The 20538-nt window shown below is 42.7% G+C and overlaps 1 protein-coding gene across 1 annotated transcript in view; it reads left to right on the forward strand.

Annotated features, from left to right (window-relative positions):
* The window catches only part of LOC146861181 (dynein axonemal heavy chain 11-like), a 2741463-nt gene that overhangs the window by 1450587 nt on the left and 1270338 nt on the right, over positions 1–20538 (forward strand). The window contains exon 45 of the mRNA XM_085646213.1: positions 9667–9790. Within this exon, the coding sequence (XP_085502339.1) occupies positions 9667–9790 (124 nt within the window). The remainder of the gene's footprint in view (positions 1–9666; positions 9791–20538) is intronic.

A 20538-nucleotide genomic window follows, 5' to 3' on the forward strand; every position in this document is an offset into this window, starting at 1 on the left:
GGAGGAGCCTGCTGGACAGAAAGAGGAAGTTGGAGTCTTTAGGACACTTACTTTCTGTTGGGGAAAAAAGTTTTAAAAAGGCTTCTCGCACAAAAAAACCCCAACTCCAATGACATTGGAGAAGAAAATCCACTTGAAAAGCCTTTCTGCTGCTTTTCGAGCACAAAAGCTGCTGAGCAGTGTGTTCGCGATCAGCACAACATTGGCGCCGTTGTGGCCGGAAGCCATGCAAGAGAGCACGAAGTATAGCGCATGCTTGCTAGTGCCCGAGATTATCATAAGCGCCAAAACAAATCTCGAGCGCGAACAGGAAAAAACTCTACTTCACGCACCGGAAGGCGGAATTCAGGAGCTCCGCGCTCCTCCATTGACAACGGATTGCCCAAATTCTGCAAACTCCGCGAGCGTAGCGAAGTTTACTGCCCGGCCTACTCTTCACTCCTGTCTGCACAGTCCACTCGCGGTGACACCTCGGAAGCTGCTGCACCCCCGGTGCTCCTGGCACCCACCGGCCAGCCCAGACAATCCTGCTGTCACTGGGTGTTTGTTGAAGGATTGTTTCAGCTTGCCAGTGGTAGGATGTTAACAGATTTCCATTTCTGATCATTGTCATATGAATCATCCATGCTGGTGTTCATTCTAATCCCTTATCCAGTTTCCCAATCTTGCAGGCCATTGAAAGTAATTTTGACTGATTACACCTAGCACTTTTGTTGTAGGATTTCGCAATTTATATATTTAGTTCTATGTCTTTTTCTGTTCTGGAAGTGGGTGGGATACAGCAATAGTATTTATCACAGTATTAAGGAGAAATTTAGATCAGCTACTATGCGCTCCTGTGGTCTATTTCTCAAATGTAAAGAATTTATACTGCTCTCTTCATGTTAATAACAGAGCGTGAAGATTTGTCATCTGACTGTTAATGTGAAGCTTGAGCTCTAAAGAACATACTGCCCTCGAAGTCAGAAACATTGTCCATTTGAAGGTTCTGCCCATGGATGTCATTTAACGGTCTCCAGGGGTCACAGCTGTGATCCCTGGTTTTCCCCTTACATCCACTGGCACTGCCTTTGTAACCCCTAGCCTCAGAGGTGTAGGAAAATCAGTGCCTGGAACACACAGCTCGTCCTTATGGACATCTGTTGGACATCCCTTGAGGCTCCACTGTCACTGTTTACTGTCACTTTTTCATTCCACAAAGAGTGAATAAAATACTTTCTTTTAAAGGCTTTATTCGGTTTGCAAAAACCATAAAAACCTACATACATATGTTAAACACAACTAGTAAAGTGCATTATCCATCTGCAAAAGATACCGTCAGGAAATTGTGCAAATAATTAGCAAGGGGCCAGAGGCCAAAAATATAAGGGCATATTTGCAAGAGTATTGCGCCACAAGGGAAACAACCATTGCAACGCAGTCATTACAACGCACTACCTTTAGAACGCAGTCATTACAACGCAACATCCTTCACATCGCATGCCATTACATCGCATATCACTACAGTGCATGCCATTACAACGCATGCCACTTCAATGCATGCCATTACAATGCATTATAAGGTAAGTAATGGGAAACAGTAATTTTTACCCCTACACTATCCAACACTTTCCTACTGTTGCACTCATTGGAGTGGGAATAGTAATTTTTACCCCTACACAATCCAACACTTTCCTACTGTTGCACTCACTGGAGTGGGAATAGTAATTTGTACCCTTACCGTATCCAACACTTACACTACTGTTGACCTAAAAGTATGAAGTGTTGTTATGGTATACGTTGTAATGGTTTGCATTGTAATGGAATGTGTTGTAAGTGTAGTTTCTAAAAATGCATTGGGATGGCATGCATTGTAAAATCATGCGTGGTAACGTGTCCTATTCCGCCACAGGAACGTCACTTTTAACGGCGTTCCTGTCGCACAATTCCCTTCTCCATATTTACAAAGTGGGTTCAGCTACTTTTGTGATTTAACGCCGCTTGGTAAATATGGTATCCTTTCACACAGGTATCTGCGTGAAAGGGGCAGGCAATGGGGGTTACTGTGAGCATTCCACTGCAACACCCATTGTTTTTTTTATGCTTCCCCAGATTTATAAGGAGGTGTAAATCTGTGGCAGCCTCAAAAACCAATGCTATGCAAGAGCAGGTGTTAGAATGGCAAAACAAGGAGAAATGCTTTTATTTCTCCTCGCTTTTGCTTTTCTATGTATGCTGCATTCTGCAGCACACCTAGAAATAGCAAAATGCCATTAATAATTGTTTATGTGCAGGAAGATGTGCCTTCCTGCATGTAAACGATCATGAAAGAATGATGATTTGCTGCTTCTATGTGTCCTGCATTCTGCTGCACACATAGAAGTAACAAATAGCCAGTATGGATTCTTCATGTGCAGGAAGGGACACCTTCCTGCACCTAAACAGCACATAACCAATCATTCCCTGCAACGCAGACACCCTTGCACTATGGTAGCTACTTTTCATGCCAATGCTAGGGAAAACACAGGGGTGCTCCATATTGTAGTAAATATGACACATCCTTGCATTTTGGAAATTTTGGAGCTGTTAAATTTGGCACAGCTCCACGATTCGACAATTTGTTGTGATAATGCCAAAGTGTCTTGGTGCATCAATAGAAATGTTTAAAATTATCATTCCATGGTCTCCTCACAATTAGAGTAAAGGACACTTAATTTAAAACATTATCTATTGATGCTTGCTCTCCTCTGTTTAGCTGCTAAAACGTTGGTCCAAAGCATGAAGTCAAGTAGCCTAGAACAGTTGCATTCCTGCCCGGACCTCTCTGGACCAGCTAAACAGTCATACAATGTCAACAGATAATTCATCATACAGAAGAATACAATGCCCCAATATGTTCAAATTTTTAATAGAATTATTAGAACGGGGATTACTGATCAATAGATCCTTAGAAACAAGAACAATCTGCCAATATATTGTCCTGATTTCCCCACAATTCTCCTGCATTTAACAACAGCTGAAATATATTTATATACTGTTATGCGTACTTGGTCAGTCTGGAGCAATTGTAAGTATGCCAAAGCCTCTTTACACTTCCTGATATTTGAAGTTCTCAGAAGAGGTAGTACTAGCTGGGTTCTTTGTTCTCTGTAAAAGCGTACAGAAGAGCTAATTGAATTACATGTGCAAGGTACCAGGTCTTTCGACGCAAAGACTTTAGAGGGGTATGACACCAAAAGATGGGCAAGGCCCAGTCTAAATCTTAATATCAAAAATGAGTATGCTGTTTCTGAACTAGGGAGAGGAGGTGCAGGAAGGTAAACAAATTTGTGAAAGGGGTTTTAGTGTGTAGGAAGTGATGGCGCTCAGCAAGTATGCGTGTAGGGTGTTTGGGTGAACGAGTGAGTATGGTGCTTAACAGGAAGGGGAGACCCTTGTAACCCCTTAATGTGTGTAGGGTGAACCCTACAACAAAACACTACAATGTAATCCTGTGCACACATATAAGTTAAAACCAGTAAATACTGCAGTAGAAGAAGGATGTTTTTTATTCCTTTGGGAAACGCAACCAGCCGACACATGTTTCGTCAGGGAAAAGTAATCCCACGACTCTTCAGGGCTGAGGAAAGTAGCGTGGATGTAGTGGAGGTGCAGGAAGGTCCTGTCCTGTTCCAAGGATGGATACAGGGGGTATCCCTGTTTGGAAAATAGGGCCCTCACACACCCAAGGGTGTCATGCTTCATCATAGGGCATGCTCCTCGTCAGGCCTGCGCTGCAATGCCTGACGGGCATCCTATGAGGGGCTCTTTGTTAGAGATCTTTTGTCCCAAGCCGTTAGGTGCAGTGCGGGTGAGGGGTCAGGTGGTGTAGATGTGTAAAGAATCCAAAATGGTGGCCAGTGGTACTCCAGGGTGACAGTTTTAATCAAATTAGGTCACTGATCCCTTTTAACAAAGATAATGGGGGCCACTTTGGGAATGATATCCAGTAGTGGCTATTTGGTCTAAAATCTTGACTGATAGTATCTCTGATGGCATGGGACTTTTAACAGATATGGCTCAGTATGTGGTGTTTTTAGCAGTTCTCTTTTTACCAAAGGTCTTGTCCGAGTTTCTGTAGTCATCAGGTTGATGAACAAATTGGATCTATCAATGGCATGGAGTTCATTTTTTACATGCATGAGCCAGCTGATCTTATGTGCCCCTGCTAAAGTTAAGCAGTCAGTAATCACCATTTGAGTCAATGCTGCTTCTGGCCTGGACCAGATTGACAACCAAAGTAAAGTTGGTGCCATCTTTACTACAGTTCCCAAGCAATGTAATACTAACTCCTCATGCAACTATTTTGGCAGGTATGCTGGGAAGGAATGACATAAGTCTTCGCAAGCATTTATCTTCACTACTCTGCAAGGGTGAAGGGTCAGTATGCCCCTATAGACCAGCGCCATAGGTGGCGATTGATATGGGTCTATCTTTATAATTCATAATTGCTGCGTCTAAGGGATAAACCTTAGCTTGAAAGCAAATTTGCATAGGGACACTGTTGCTTGTTCTAACTGTGTAACTCATATCTCCTCTAGGTGCATCCAGGTTTTCCTACTATCAAATGGTACCCCCAGATAGGAAAATGTGGAAACACATTTGAGGGTTGTTCCACCAATGTGGAAGGGGGTTATTCTTCTTTGTGGTTGCTCACGAACCAATACATATGATTTTGTTTTGTTCGTATAGAGGCCCAGAGTGGACATAAAAGTCACAAAGCTATTTGAAAGTTACTAGAGACCCCTCCCTGTTCGTGCAAAGAGGATGCAATCATCTGCATACATAAGTACAGGTAGTTGTTGTGTCTCCATCCCAGGTGGGTCAGCTGCTGCATTGATCAGACAGTCCTCAAGGCCATTAATGTAAAAACTAAAGAGGAAGGGTGCCAGCACACCGCCTTGTCTGACACCCTTTCTAATCTTTATCTAAGTAGAGCATTCTCTATTTGGCCCATACCTAATCCTGCCTTCTACATCTGCCTGCAACTGGGCAAGTAGATGAACAATTTTGGGATTAGCACTCTTACTTAGCATCATAATCCACAGCTTCTCCCTTATGACATTATCAAATGCTGCACCTAAATCCATGAACACCAAAAATAGGCAGCCCTCTTTACAGACCGGATTCTTGATCATTATTATTTGCAGGTTTAAGCACTGATCCACCATTCCCAGGTCCTCCCGAAAGACATACTGTGCCGGTGTTAAAATACCTTTTTAGTAGCCCACTTTTCTACTTGGACTAGATTTCAGAAAATGCATTTAAACTACCTCCAGGTCATGCTTGTCGCTAAGACAGAGCTCGAACTGAGCCATGTGGTTTACCAAAAGCTGAACTAAGATGCCCTTTGGGTCAATATCCTACCACTTCCATTGTATCCCCCCATTCTTGGTATATTTGATAAGGCAATGCATCCTATCCACAGGTATCAGGGGCAGCCCTACATTTAAACTTAGGACCAGAAGATTGTGGTCACTAATCGCACAATTCAGGATCTGGAAATTTGAGACCTTCCTGGACCAAGACTTGGACAGTGCAACAAAGTAAATTGCAGAACCACTACCTCTTCCTGTATATATTACTTCCTGTAGGATTTCACTTGCCGCTACATCTATACAAAGGATAAGTTCATGGGTCAACAGAAGCCTCTTCAGTTTGTCGCCACATGGGTTGTGGACGAAATGTGAAAGGTTGGAAAAATCCTTCACCACTAAACTGCAAACATCATCATCAGCAGTTAGACGGAGTCTAAGATTAAAATCCACACCCCATAGTATTATGTAATCTTCTTTCAGACTTGATCAAAACCGATCTACGTTACTAGCTAGAGATTTAATTATGTGAACATTGCTACTAGTAAAATTGTTATAATAAAAATTGATAAGGATTACTAAAGGTGACCCAATCAATGAAAGACAAATTATTTGAAAATAAGGGGAGTCCACAAAGATCTTCACTGCCTTAGCTGCCCAGGTGGTGCTTAAAAGACCACCACTATGGTGCCTGGGGGGAGATTGAATTGCAGGTGTAAAGATAGATAAAAAAACATTAATATGGGTATTAGTTTGTGACCAAGTCTCGGTAAAACATACAATCTGCTGTTTTGAAATTAAAGATACCCAGTTTGCTGCTAATACCAGCAATGTTGCAAAAAAGGGCATTCAAGTCAGTGGGCGTAGTTGTGGCACTAATAGTATCTTCTGCTATTGAAGCCCCATCAGGCAATGAACCAGTTCTATCCTTCCCTTTTGTCAGTGAGTCAAAGGGTGACTGGGTGTCGGTGCCCATTTCATGTTTCCCAGCTTCTAGTGGTGGAATATATTGGGTTGGACCATTTGTTGCAGATAGTGGACTAGATGAGCAATCAGGATTGGCCAGGTCTGCAAAACTACTAGCTATTTCTACACGGCCACTAAGACCGTGGATGAATCATCTATAACCTTGGCCTCAGAACCACAGGGTAGTCAGTCAACCTCTTCCAGGGTGGCAAAACGATTATGTATTGATATGATGAATCTCATGAATCTCCTGGATTATAAATAGGTCTTGGCTCGTATAAATAACCTAAACAGGCCAGCTGGATTCTTTGGGGAAGACCTTGGAGATTGCTGAGTCTGTCCACTATCCGCCCAATTAGGTTTGTGTTGTGAACGTTAATTACGACTCAGTCTCCCAGATCCATCTTGCAGATGTTGCACAGCCATTGTATCCTCCGAACCCCGATTTGAGAGGACATTACTTGTAATGCGTACAATGGTGGTGGCCAACCAGTGTCTCACCTTGTTCTTCAGCTGTTGATCCTGATTCCTCTTGGGCTGAGTCCAGAGGTGGGACAGTCTTCAAGACTATTACATACAGTGTTCACTCCGGAGGAAGCTATAGGATTTGCAGTTTACTGTTTGGAGCCCTTTCTGATGGAACAGTATTTGGAAATGCTGAGGAGGCAGGCTTTCCTCTAGAGCCTCGTTCAGGACCAACCCTGGGGAACTATTTTAAAGTGACCTAATCTGCTAATTTGGCCTGCAGATGTTCCCTCTCCTTATCAATTTATAAATTGCAGTTGTAGTGTGCAGATTCAGCAGGACAAGGATAGTGCCTACTGGTTGCAGGTAGAATAAGTGGTTTGAACTGCACATGTGTAAGAAGCTCCTTCAGAGTTCTATCAATCCTTTGCAGTGCCGCAGTCAGCGGAGTCAATAGCCTGACAAGTAATCCTTCTAGGCAGCAGGCCTCCCCATGCACTTGTTATATTTGTCTCCTTTTTCGCTTCTGGATGCCTCATAGGCCCCTTAGGCTCCTTTGGCTTCGGGGCCTTCCCTTGTAGGTCAGTTGATTTGCTTTAGTGTAGTTCTTCCCATTATTTTTCACCTCATGCCCTATGCGTGAACCAGCCTTTTTCCTTTTGTTGTATGTGGAAGCTGCAATATCTTAGTTGGAACTTTTGCCTATAAGGTGCTGATACCCCAATGGTAATATCTAGACACCCCACAAGCACACAACAGTTCTGTGGGTCAGGGGTAGTTTCACTAAACTCGTTAGTTTGACCCTCTACTTCGCATCTAGTGGTTCCTTCCAGATCAGTTATTGGTGGGTTAGAATTCTGTTTGTCACCATGGTGAAAAGTCGAGGATTACCTAGTAGTCCCAAGCCTCTCTTCCACGGACTCATTCTCATAGTTAATTACCGACATGGCAGTAGTCAGGTAGTTAGTTATTGAGCCAGCCCCCCCCGATTGTTGATGGTTGCTTACCCATGGTTCGTGGCCGATAGGCTCTAGCATTTAGGAGGTGAGGGGCCAGATATACGACCCTTTTTGCCGCCACAAACTGGAGATCCTCCCGCTGACGACCACAAAAAAGGGAAATGGTATGTACAAATGCTATTAGGAAGGGGTGTCCCTTTCTAATAGCAAGTCACCATGCCATGTACAATTGTTTTGCGACGGCATTTGCGGCCGCAAAACACTCGCAGTTTACCACCTACTTCAAGTAGGTGGTAAACCACTCACAAACGGGAAGGGATCCCCAAGGGACCCCTTCCCCTTTGTGAGTATGTGAGAAAATAATTTTAAGAGTAGGCAGTGATCCAGGGGACCACTGCCTGCCCTTAAAAAAAAGAAACTGTAAAGGATCCTGTTTTCCTTTAAGGAAAATGTGCTACATTTAAAGACTGCTTTATTTAAAAGCAGTCCAAGACATGATGGTTTGCTGACCCCAGCAGGCCACCATCCCTGGGAGTGCTAGCCATTCCGAATGGGGTCGCCAGTTGCGCCTGCCTCATTATTATTCATGAGGCATGCAATTTTTGACCCCATTAGAAATTGCACACAGTGTCTGAGACACTGTTATACATCTGGTGGGTTGTACACCTGGCCCGAGATCTTTGCGCCAAGAGGGTTGGCCCAGTTCAGCCTCCACTAGTCACTGACAGGCGCAGATTGGCCAGCCCTTGGCCAGGGTGTGCCTCCCACACGTCCCGCCCTGTGGGAGTGTCACAGCCCTTTTAAGGACTGCAGGGGCCAATTAGAAGCTGCCCAGCCACCTCCTGGCAGGATTGTGCAGCTTGGACTGCTGATACTGGTAGTCCCCCTTGCCATAGCCTCACAGCCTGCAAGTCTTTGATATTGTGCCCTGCTGCAGAAGTGTCTCTGCCTTTTTGAGGGCTTCAGGGGCCAATCAGAAGCTGCCCAGCTGTCTCCTGGTGGGATTATACAGCTTGACCTGCTGGAACCGGTAGTCCCCCTTGCTATAGCCTCACTGCCTGCAAGCATTTGATGTCACGTCCCATTCTGCTGGAGTGTTTCAGCTCTTTTGAGGTCTGCAGGGGCCAATCAGAAGCTGCCTCCTGGCAGGATTGTACAGCTTGGCCTGATGGAACAGGTAGACCCCCTTTCCATAACCTCACAGCCTGCAAGCCTTTGATTTCGCATCCCTGCTTTTCCCCTTGCATCCACTGGAACTGCCTTTGCGACCCCTAGCCTCAGAGGTGGCAAAATAAGTGCCTGGAACAGAAAGGGAGATCGTCCTTATGGACATCGGTTGGGGCTCCATTCTCCTTGTTTTCTGTCATTTTTTCATTACACCCATAGTGAATTGTTATACATTATTCACTATTAGTGTAAAAAATGGAGGACAATTAGCTGGCATATGACCTTCCCTGGCAGCTGAGGTAAGTACAAAAATATATTTTTAATGTATGTTGTGTGCGTACTTACGAGTGAGAGTGGGATTATGTGAGAGACATTGTGTTCATGTCTGAATGCAGGTGGATATTTAAGTCTGTGAGTCTGAGTGAAAGTGAAGGTCAGAGGGTGTGTTATGTCACTTCAGCTAGCCCAGGCATTTTGGTGAATTGATGTCTATGGTTTTTACCCACAGTCATCGCTTTGCGGGTGTTCTTAATTTCCTAACCTGAAACAGCCGAGTAAAACTGAATATTTCTATTTTATCTTGAGTTATTTTAAAAAAATGTTAATCTGTGAGAAACTGAAAGAAAGCTAGAACTCGCACTCAATGGAGTAGGTCTTGCATTACGTCCCAGAAGCAAAATAATGTTTCTTTTTGCAACTAAGTATGTCTTCTGGCATGATTTGTTTCTGGATTTCGTTATTTCTAAATGTTTATCTTGTTCCTCTTTTATCCTCAGAGTGATATAGCTACGCTGTATTTCAAAGTCGGAGTGAAGAACATTAGCACCGTCTTTCTGCACACAGATGCTCAAATCCCAGACGAGCGTTTTCTCGTTTTAATTAATGACATGCTGGCATCAGGTAAAAGCCTTTTCTTTTGTCAAGCATTTAAATGATGCTGCTTAAGATCACGGAAGAGATCATTCTACGTGTGTGAAAAACATTGGCAAATACATTCGGGATCAAAACAGTTCAGCAATGTAACATCTTAAGTGTGCAAAGGGCAGCAGGTGTTTTAATAGGCCTCATCAGTTGATGTGAGAGGTCGTCTGTGCAGATTTGTTACTGGAGCTGCTAAGCCACCCCTGCGACACCAATAAAACAAGCTACTTAATATAATCAGCTGCAATCAGGAGAGATTCTGTTTACTGTGAAACGTTTTTCTTTTATTATGCAATATTCTGTATGCGGTGGAGGGCTAAGCGGTCCAACTGATCAAACCACTGACAGCCATCATCAGCTCAATAATATAGATAATTTAGCTTTGTTTTCTTATGTGCAGCTAGATTCTTGTGTGCTTTGTGAAACTATTTGGGTGATTGTTCGTGAGGCAATTACCATGCCCTTTGTGCTCTCATTCTGCCGGGTTGCAATTTTCTTCGCTCTTAGGGAAATTGACTGGCATCTTTTTGCACCTAGATTTTCACACTTACCAATCATGAAAGTGCAGCATAACAACGTCTATATGGTCTTAAAGCTAAATGTGATCGTTGGTCAACACCATTTTATGTACTGGTAGGTTCTGGATGATTCGTGCTTCCTTTATCGATATTTGAGACACTGATGTCTTCTTTTACAGAGTTGTCTCGGTAACAAAATGCAGACAAGTTAGATAGTAATCGAATGTATTCATATCGCCCGAGTTAATTTGGCGTAACATAAGTCCCGAGCTACGGGGGGTGGTGGAGGGGGGCCTCTGGCACAGGCACGTCCCTGACCTGAGAGTTTGGGACTGGGGGCCAGATTTACGACCCAGCAATTTGCGAGTCGTAAATTACGTCGCATTTGCGACTCGCAGTTTGCTACTCATAAATTGGGATGCACAACAGTGTCTACACTGTTTGCGATTCCCAATGGGGTCGCCAATTGCATGCCTCATGCATATTAATGAGACTGTTGCAATTTGCGACCCCCTTGGGAATGGCTGGCACTCCCAGGGATGTTGGCTTGTTGGGGTCAGCAGACCACCATGTCTGGGACTGATTTTAAATAAAGCAGTTTTTTTTAAAATGCAGCCCGTTTTCCTTAAAGGAAAATGGGATGCATTTAAAAAATAAAAATGAAACTTTTCAGTTTAATTTTTTAAAGGCAGGCATTGGTCCCTGGGACTACTGCCTGCCCGTAAAACATATTTTGAAAGCCACTCACAAAGGGGAAGTGCTCCCCTGGGAACCTCTTCTCATTTGCGAGTGGTTTACTACCCTTCTTAGAAGGGTGGTAAACTGCGACTGTTGTGTGACCGCAATTGTGGTCGCTAAACAGTCATACATAGCTTCAGGAGGCGCTATTAGGAAGGGATGCCCTAGGCACGACCCTTCCTAATAGCGAGTCACTAATCCTAGTTGCAAACGGATCTAAAACCCATTTGCGCCCGCAAAAAACATTAGTAAATCTGGCCAAAAGTCTGGGGCCTGCATGTACTTTGCAGGGGGCCCCCCTCAAGTTTACTTAACTGAATTTGGAATATGGACGCTGATGTGTTCCCTAAAACAACTAAATCTACCGATCATACAAGTGAATAAGGAATCACAATGTTATAAACGTGCTTACAAAATGGTACACACAAAAGTTGATGGAAGGAATGCTTGCAAACGTCTCAGCAACTAGCAGCCGCTCAAGTCTGCATTTAAGTCGGCCGTTTTTCATCCACTATGCCTCTCCAGACAAGCACCACCTTATGCAAATTAGATTGGTATTTTTCTAAAAGGGACAGTCCTACCTAGACTCCTGTGCTAGACCCCCTCTTCAGAGAGACAGATGCACCCACAGACTCATTTCAGCCGACTTGTACCTCATCAGGGAGGTTGGTCCAGCTTGAGGCTTTTGGTTAAATGGGCATTAGATCTACGTTGTGGCATACCCACTCTCTTAGAGCATTGCACTTGGAAAAACACAAGTGATGGTTGCAATGCTTACGAAAAGCTTGCTGCGTCATAAGATTTAAGCTGCATCTCACTAATGAGGCCCAACTAGGTTGAAACCGATATGGGGTTGCTGGTGTACTCTTTCCTTGGGATGGGATCTGACATTTTGGGCTGGATTGTTCCTAATCGAGCAGGAATGATTCCTTTTGCTCTTATTGGTGCTGGTCCAAGAGTGATGCAGTGGCCAGGGTTTTGATGTGGCCAAAGGCATCTTAGATTACTAAAGCCATGTGGAATTAGCTCGAGTAATCCATTTATCACATGGTCACGAATATCAAAGATACACTAGAAGAAGCTTGTCAATTTTCACAGAACTTTTTTTTGTTTTTAGGTTCGCTTACAGACAGCTATTAACTGTCTGCTGCCTAAGATGAATTGTAGACACTACCAATAAATACAATAGGCTTTGGGCCAGCCCGTTGCTTGTATTGGGTTGGCTTTCTTATCTATCCAATTTACTAGCTTCCTATTCAATGGCTATCCTTCTAATTCTTGTGTTTGTCCCTCCCCTGGAGCATAGCTTCTCACCATCCTTTTGACTGGATTATTTGTATCCTTCCAGTGCTGACATTCAGGGAGTTACGTTTTTCCTTTTCTTTCAGCATTCAATGGCAATGTATGTGTTCCCTTGCTTTCTCCCTCGTACAAATACCCAACAGCAGCATGCTCTGGGGGAAAGCAGCCTTTACAACACAGCCTTTTCTAAGCATGACCTTTACCACACTACCACACAGTCTTTACCATACAGGTATGTACTACGTAGGAAAGTACTTATTATAGGTTTTAACTTTTACGGTGAACCCTTTACCACACAGTACTTTACTATGCAGGTAAGTATTTTTTTTTTTAAACATAATTCTTTATGTCATTTAAAAAAAGGGGTAAAGGTGCAGGTAAAGGTCGATAAGGATGATTTAAGGGTTTAGGAGTGGGTAGAGGTAAGGGGAGCTAAGGGGGATTTTAGGGTTTAGGGTTAGGAAGGGGTAAAATGAGGCACAAGTGGTTTTGGGAGTTAGAGAGGGAAAGAGGTAAAGGTAGGTAAGGGTTTATTTAGGGTTTAGGGAAGGGAAAACGTAATGGGAGGTAGGGGCAATTTTAGCGTTCAGGGGTGGGTAGAGGTAAGGGGAGTTAAGGGTAATTTTAGGGTTCAGAGTGCGTAGAGGTAAAGGCAGGTAAGGGTAATTTTAGGGTTCAGGAGAGAGAAGATGTAAAGGGAGGTTAGGAATTAAAAAGGGCAGGTTTGGGGTGGCGAGCCCCCCCAAATAATAATATATATCTATATATTAAAACACATATGTACTATTTATATTGCCCAGTGGCAGTTTACACTGTTAGGTTACGTCTGTGTTTCCTTAGGAAAAGCAGTTTTTGTTTTCCTAATAACTATGACCCTGTTTGACGACTCTTCACAAAACATTCCACAAACAATTCTCATCTACCACAGCTCCTTCCTGGAAAGTTTTAGGGTGATCCCTCAAGCTGGAGCCAAGAAAAAAGGGGGGTGCCAAAAATGTTTTCCCCAATCATTTTTCCATAGGAAAATTGAACAGCGATACCGCAAAAACAGCTGAATGGATTTATACCAAAATTGGTAAAAACCTAGGTCTTGGTCCAGAAAGGGTGCTTTTTGGGATTTGGTGTAAATCCACTGTGTATTTTTTGAGCTATTAAGGCTCAAAAACTTTGTATATTTAACATTGAGGAGGATTCGTGGGGCCAACAGGTCTCAAGATCAGAAATGATTGGCTGTCACCACATCAACAATGATTTGGCAGCAGGCATCTTAGAAATCTGCACTTATTGGTGGGCTAGCACTCTGTTCGTCACAAGGATGAAGTAAAGGTAAAAAAAAAAACAGTGACTTAAGGGGGCAGGATAGGCCCGGTAAAACTGTTTTTCTTGTTTTGCTGTAAGAAAAGGCCCCGGGTACCCCATCCCCAGGGATGAATTACGTAAGAAGGAAGGGGAAGCACGGCCCCCTCCTCAAGTCTTAATAGGCCCATTGGACCACATGTCCTGGGGCCAAATGCTTTAGAAATGGGGAGGGACATGTATGGCTCCTCTCCCCAAGCCTTAATAGACCCCGGGGACCCCATCCTCTGGGACTGAATGCTTTAGAAAAGGTGAGGGGGGCCACATAGCCCCCCTAACTGAGCCTGTAAAGGGAGGCCCTGGGGACCCCATCCCCCAGAGCCAGCTCAAATACTGTGTCCCAGGTATCCCACCCCTTGGATACAGTACTTTCCCTACCAGTATTAGCATGGGTTGGCATACATATGTCTGCCCCTAACCTTTAAAAAGAAGGCCCCGGGGATGGGTCTCCGGAGCCTGAAGTGGCTTCGGGAGGGGGGTGCGCCAATGAGTTGGATGCAGGGCCTTGCCCCAGGCCAGGTTCTATGGCCAACTCCACCCTATATATCGCTGAAATGTGCGCGCGGCATGCAGTTGGCTGACTGTGGGGGGGTTGGCCATGCGCGGTGAGGAGCTTGGCTTTTGAACTAAAAAATGACTGATATTTACCAGTTATAGTTATCTCAAGTAACTATTACCCATGCTGTAAGGTAACTATAACTGAAGCCCTCCCTTTGCACCCCTAATTACCTCACATAATATGTCGCTCATCGCCCTTCCATGACAACATTGAAATATCACTCCAACATTTGCAATTAAATTATTGATGATAAAACTGTGCAACTGTTACAGAACACCACAGACAGGGATATGTATTTATGGGAGACAGGATTTGCTTATAATAAAGTAATTTACAGCTCTACCAACTATACCCTGTTTTTCTGTAACTATGGTTTTCACCCCCGCCTTCAGCTCCATTCCTTGCTCACACCACAGGTTTCTGCTGTACAGGACTTTGTTGATCATGTGCATGAGATACAACAAGCAGCACAAGGGAATCTAAAGCAGGCTAAGAAAGCATACAAAAGGTATGCAGACCAACATCGTGGGCCTGACTATGAAATTGGTGACAAAGTATGGATATCCACACACCATATAGCCTTGAAAGGATAATGCAAATTCAAACCTAAACTCATTTGGTCTTACAAAATCACACAAAAAATCCACAAGGTTGCAATGAAATTGGAGCTGCCCTCTACATTACGGATACATCATATATTGTATGTGTCTTTGTTAAAGCCAGTCACGCCTGGAAATTAAAGCCCCACGAAAACATCAGCAGTATTACTCGATAATGAACCCAACTTTGGAGTCGAGGCCATATTAGACTCCAAAAGGATACGGCGTTACTTGTATTATCTCATACATTGGAAAGGATATGGTCCTGAAGATAGCACTTGAGAAACTGCCAGTTACATACACTCCTCTTGTCTACTTAGACAATTCCATCGCAGATACCCCGACAAACCCAAACCATTTGGGGGTGTTGTAGGAGGGGTATACTGTCACGGCTGCAGATGTCCCATGCCACCGTCTTCTAAAATGCGTCAGGGCTTGAGCGCGCAGAGCATAAAGACGGCACAGATAGGCAAGAAGATGCTTGTCATTCTAGTTGTTTTCGGTCTGCAGATTCCTGCCGTCACATCTCCTACCTTACTTCCGGTTTCCCTTGTGGATCGCGGCGTCCTCTGTAGGCTCCTCTCTTTGGGCTGGATTCCGTTGCTGTGCTTTGGTGGCCAAATCCTCGTGATGGATTCTGCTATGTTCTTCTACTCTCCGCTGACGCTCCTGAAAGGAAAAGAAAAAACAAACAAAGAATCAAGTCGCTACTAACCTTGTCTGGTAATACGCTAGTGCACTCTGCATGCATAAACAAAGAATGCCTTATGGGCTATACTTATCTGACTCTGTATTCCTCTGCACTGCTACTGTGGATCCTGGAAGAAACAATGTTTTTCTTATTTAGAGGAAACAGAGAGATCCAAACATCGGTATTGATCATACTGTTTTGATCTTTACATAATGCGACATTGAACTCGCAGCATAATTGCTTGCTTTTTATCTAGTTTTTTGTGTTTTTGACATTACTGAGATGGCTGAGAATTAGGCACATGAAGGAATGCACTGAACCTGTATATATAGTGCTTTGTTATTGGAATTGATACGTTATGGAAGTGGGTCTGCTTCCTGTTCATGAACCCCCTCTCCAGAAGTAGGCAGCCGTCTTCAGCCACAACTTGCGAGTAACAATCCAGGAAGAGACTACGACGGCAGCCCCTGCACAGCTAGGAAATCTATCCCCAGCCTTGGAGCAGCAATTGTTGGGTCGGAGAACGCCCCGGGAACAGTTTCAAGAGCGGTGAGTGAGTACAGCTCAAGCGCAAGTGGGGAGGCTTGGTGATAACGATTTTCCCTGGCGGAGCGGGAAAAAAACGCTGGGCTCTCACAGAAAGTTAAAATGTCAGCGGACGCACTGCGGGAGCGCGAGGTGGAAGCCCCGGTAGCAGTTTCAAGAGCGGTGAGTGAGTACAGCTCAAGCGCAAGTGGGGAGGTCTTGGTGATAACGATTTTCCCTGGCGGAGCGGGAAAAAACACTGGGCTCTCACAGAAAGTTAAAATGTCAGCGGACGCACTGCGGGAGCGAGAGGCGGCAGCCGATGAACTTTTTAGTAATTTACCAAGCACCAAGGTGAGGAGTCAAACAGCATAAATGAGCACTAATGAAACTGATGTGAAGTCATTGTTAAAAACACTAGAAAAATGTATGCGCAATGAGGTTACAAAATGGTGGGAACAGAAGTCCCTACAAAAATAGGAGGAGGCAGGACGAGTCCCCCGTGGGTCGAGCATCTTATTGGCAGCAAGTTTTGACAATCCAAATCCAAATATGCTAAAGGAATGGGCTACCAACAACCTAACTGCATCAATAAACTTGGTTAAAATATTGATCAAATATGCACAAAGTGACCATGAAGACCTGTTGAAAGAAATTGATAATATAAATGAACAATTGGGCAAATTAGAGCAAACAGATTATATAAGCTAAACTAGAAAAGAAATTGGCAACAAAATAAAAAAACAAGAAGACAAAATAAAGACAAGAGAAGCCTATAAGTTCACCCGCGATAAGGCTGACTATGAACTGGGCCAAGTGTTCACATTTTCGCCCAAGTACGATAATCTTAAAAGACTAAGGTTAGGCAATGCTACTAAAACTACAACAAATCCAAATGCGATAGTTACTACAAGCATAGCCAATATAGAAACGTCTGGTTCAGAATTAAATTCACTAACCAGTGACAATGAATCGGATGACGGGAGATCCAATGTTCGAAGCATGCCAGATGAAATGAACAAACTAAGCCCAGAGGAAGAATCACATTTTTTATCAGATCACCGGCAGACATTGTGCCCACGGAACCAGAAAAAATGCCAAACTGCGAAGAAACCAGAGGAGCAGAGAAAGGCTCAAACTTCGGCAGAGGAAGACCAAAGAAACCGCAATGGCGCAGACGATAATAGAGAATGATAATACTGTTGTCAACCTGTCATCAGTGGTTTTATCTAAAGCTGAGACACAGCTGTTAGCCCTTGGACTTTCCTGTTGCCCGGAGAGCAATTTCAATTATGGACGCACAAGAATTGACATATATAGTTACATAATAAAATTAAAACTAAAAAAGTTCTTCACGATAAAAGATGACAATAAACAACTAAGTGAAGGTGAAAACCAAGAGAACAATGCCACAACGATAAATTTAAATCTTCAAGTTTCTGATGCACAAGGATTACTTCCTCTACATAAACTGAGCAATGAAATGAACCAAGATCAAAGAGACCAAGCAGAACAGGAATCAACACAAGATAGACTGTCAGCACTGAATCTAATTCATCATAGTGCGGGTATTAGTCCTTTAAAGGCCAAATCCACATTCTATCCAGTGATGCCAAAAGATGCAATAGACTATTTTCATGACAGAATAACGGAGGATGTGAAAGAATTTTATCGCAAAATCAATCATGGTAAAAAAAGATTGAAATATAGGAATCAAAAATATGAGATCTTGATAAAATAACTCAAAAATAATCAAGAAATTATAATAAACAAATACGATAAGGGCGGGAATGTTGTTATCTGGCCCGCAAGGAGTATATTCAGGAAGCACAAAAGCAACTCAACAATATTGAATGCTATGAGAAAACAACTATAACTGAGTACAAAAAGGCAATTGAGACATTGAAAAAAGACTTGCATGCATGGAAAAGACAAGGTCTAATATCTAGTCAAGAACACAAATTCATTCAAAATGATTTTCCGGTGATCCCGACATTATATCTTTTCCCGAAAAACCATAAAGAGGTAATTCCAATGCCAGGCAGACCTATTATATTAGCCATTGGAGGAATAGGTGAACATATAAGTCAACATGTTGATTACTTTCTTCAAAGTCACGTGGAGACACTCCCTTCTTCTGTAAGGGATACGAGTGATTTTTTAAACAAGATTCAGCATATACAATGGAATGATGGTCTACTTTTAATAACATTGGACATAGAATCGCTCTACACGAGCATTGATCACCATGTAGGTCTAACAGTGATCAAACATTATTTGGATACTAGGCCCTTGACATTTCATAGTCAGAATGTAATGCTTCTTGAATTGACTACATGGTGCCGATTCAATAATTTCTTTATGTTCGGTAAAGACCTGTATATACAAAACGTGGAGTAGCAATTGGAGCCTGTTTCTCCCCCAGCTGCGCGTGCTTGCACGTGGGCTGGTGGGAGGAACAGGGTCTAAGAGGAACCAATGCTAGAATGTTTACCACCCATGTATTATATTTGCTACGATTTATTGACGATGTGTTTTTAGTATGGAAGGGAGACCGCCATAGTGTTGAAACCTTCATTTCAAAAATTCACATCAATAATATCAATCTGAAATTCACATCACATAGTCATCAAAGCGTAGCATTTTTAGACACGGTATATGTGGCTGGAGGTAGACTGTAATCTACTTTACACAGGAAGCCTACAGGAGGAAATGCTACTCTACATGCTAGGAGTTCACATCCAAACCATTTGATCAGGAGTATCCCTTGTGGAGAACTCCTTAGATTAAAAAGGATATGTAGCACTAGGGATGAGCTGAATAAGTGAAAGAAACATTATTGCGATTTAGAGCACGAGGATATAATGAAGTCATACTGAAAGAAGTCAGTGAGAAAGCAGATTTAATAACTAGGGAATCCTCACTGGAAAGTGATAGAAATAAGAACAAAATAGATCAAGCACCTGAGTCTAACACCACTAAAAAAAGATAAACAAAGTGTCACCCCTCGCTTAATCACAACATATATCAGGCAACAAAGGCAATTAAAAGCAATCATCAACAAAACTTGGCCTATACTTTTGACTGATGCAGTACTTGCCCCTTCTTTAACTTCCAAACCAATAGTCACCTTCAGACGGGTAGTGTCCATGAGGTCACAGTTGGTAAAAAATAGCCCAGAAATAACATCCAGTGTGACATGGCTCCAACCAAAACATGGCTTCTTCAAATGTACGTCATGTAGAGCCTGTAAATTTGGGATTAACAAGACCTATAATACCAGGAGTATACCAATTAAGGGTCATTATTCTTGCAGCACTGAATATACAGTGTATCTTCTTACATGTACTTGCGGCTTGAACTATATTGGTAGTACCAAGCTGCAAGTGCATGTACGCATACTGCAACATTTAAGGGCGACTGTAAACAATAACGCACTTATCCTTTGGCACGTATTTTTAAGGTTGAGCACAATATCAATCTCAAATGCCTAACTTACTATGTGATAAATGCGATTCCTGTATTGCAACTTGGGGGCAACAGAGAACGCATGCTGGGACAATTGGAAACTCGCATGATAATTAAGTTCGACAGTAAGGCCCCAAGAGGACTCAATACCACGGATGACCTCCATATCTTCCTGTGCTTTTACAACTAATTGTATTTTTGTAATCATTATGTAACAACGTATGGTCTTGCATCAGTAGCATAGTTAGAAAAATGACTACTCCTAGATTATGATAGGATATGTAGTAACCCTATTATGTACAACAATCAGCCGCCTTAGAATCACTTGTACATAATTTGATTTTTTTCCATAATATACAGGAAATAACATAAAAATCTCCCCCAAAAATGATCTTATAGATGTGTATTTATTTTTGCCATATTTGCACTTTTTTCAAATATGTACTGTATAGCACTTTGCGCTTTTTAGTAATTTTTTGCACATATTAGGCAATGATTGCACTCTGCACTTTAGGAGGTTGTATGGAGAAAGACATCGTATACATTTACAGTAGAACATAAATTTATGAAGTCATGGGGGACTTGGATACATGGTTCAGAAGTTATGAGTATTGCAAACCATCGAATAATGGCCTAAAGAATGATTCATAATACTGAGTACTCGAGCTTGCATTTATGCAGATATAATATTCATATGACTGAAATATGCTTGAATGCACTATCAGGTTGACCTTTTATATTGGTTTTAGACTACATTGAAATTGCAGTGGTTATATATGTTTTCAGCAGCATGTTTTTATAAATTGGCCATACTTGTACTTTACGGTTTTTAAACTCTTATTATATGAATAATTGAGATCCATGTCCAAAAAATTATGGAATTTACGAAACATGTAATTTAAATGTTTCGGCTGACATTGTAATAGTGGAAAAATGTGATCAGTTGCTGGTTTTAACAAATGTATATGTGA

Source organism: Triturus cristatus, chromosome 3_1, assembly GCF_964204655.1.
Source record: "Triturus cristatus chromosome 3_1, aTriCri1.1, whole genome shotgun sequence".
NCBI lineage: Eukaryota > Metazoa > Chordata > Amphibia > Caudata > Salamandridae > Triturus > Triturus cristatus.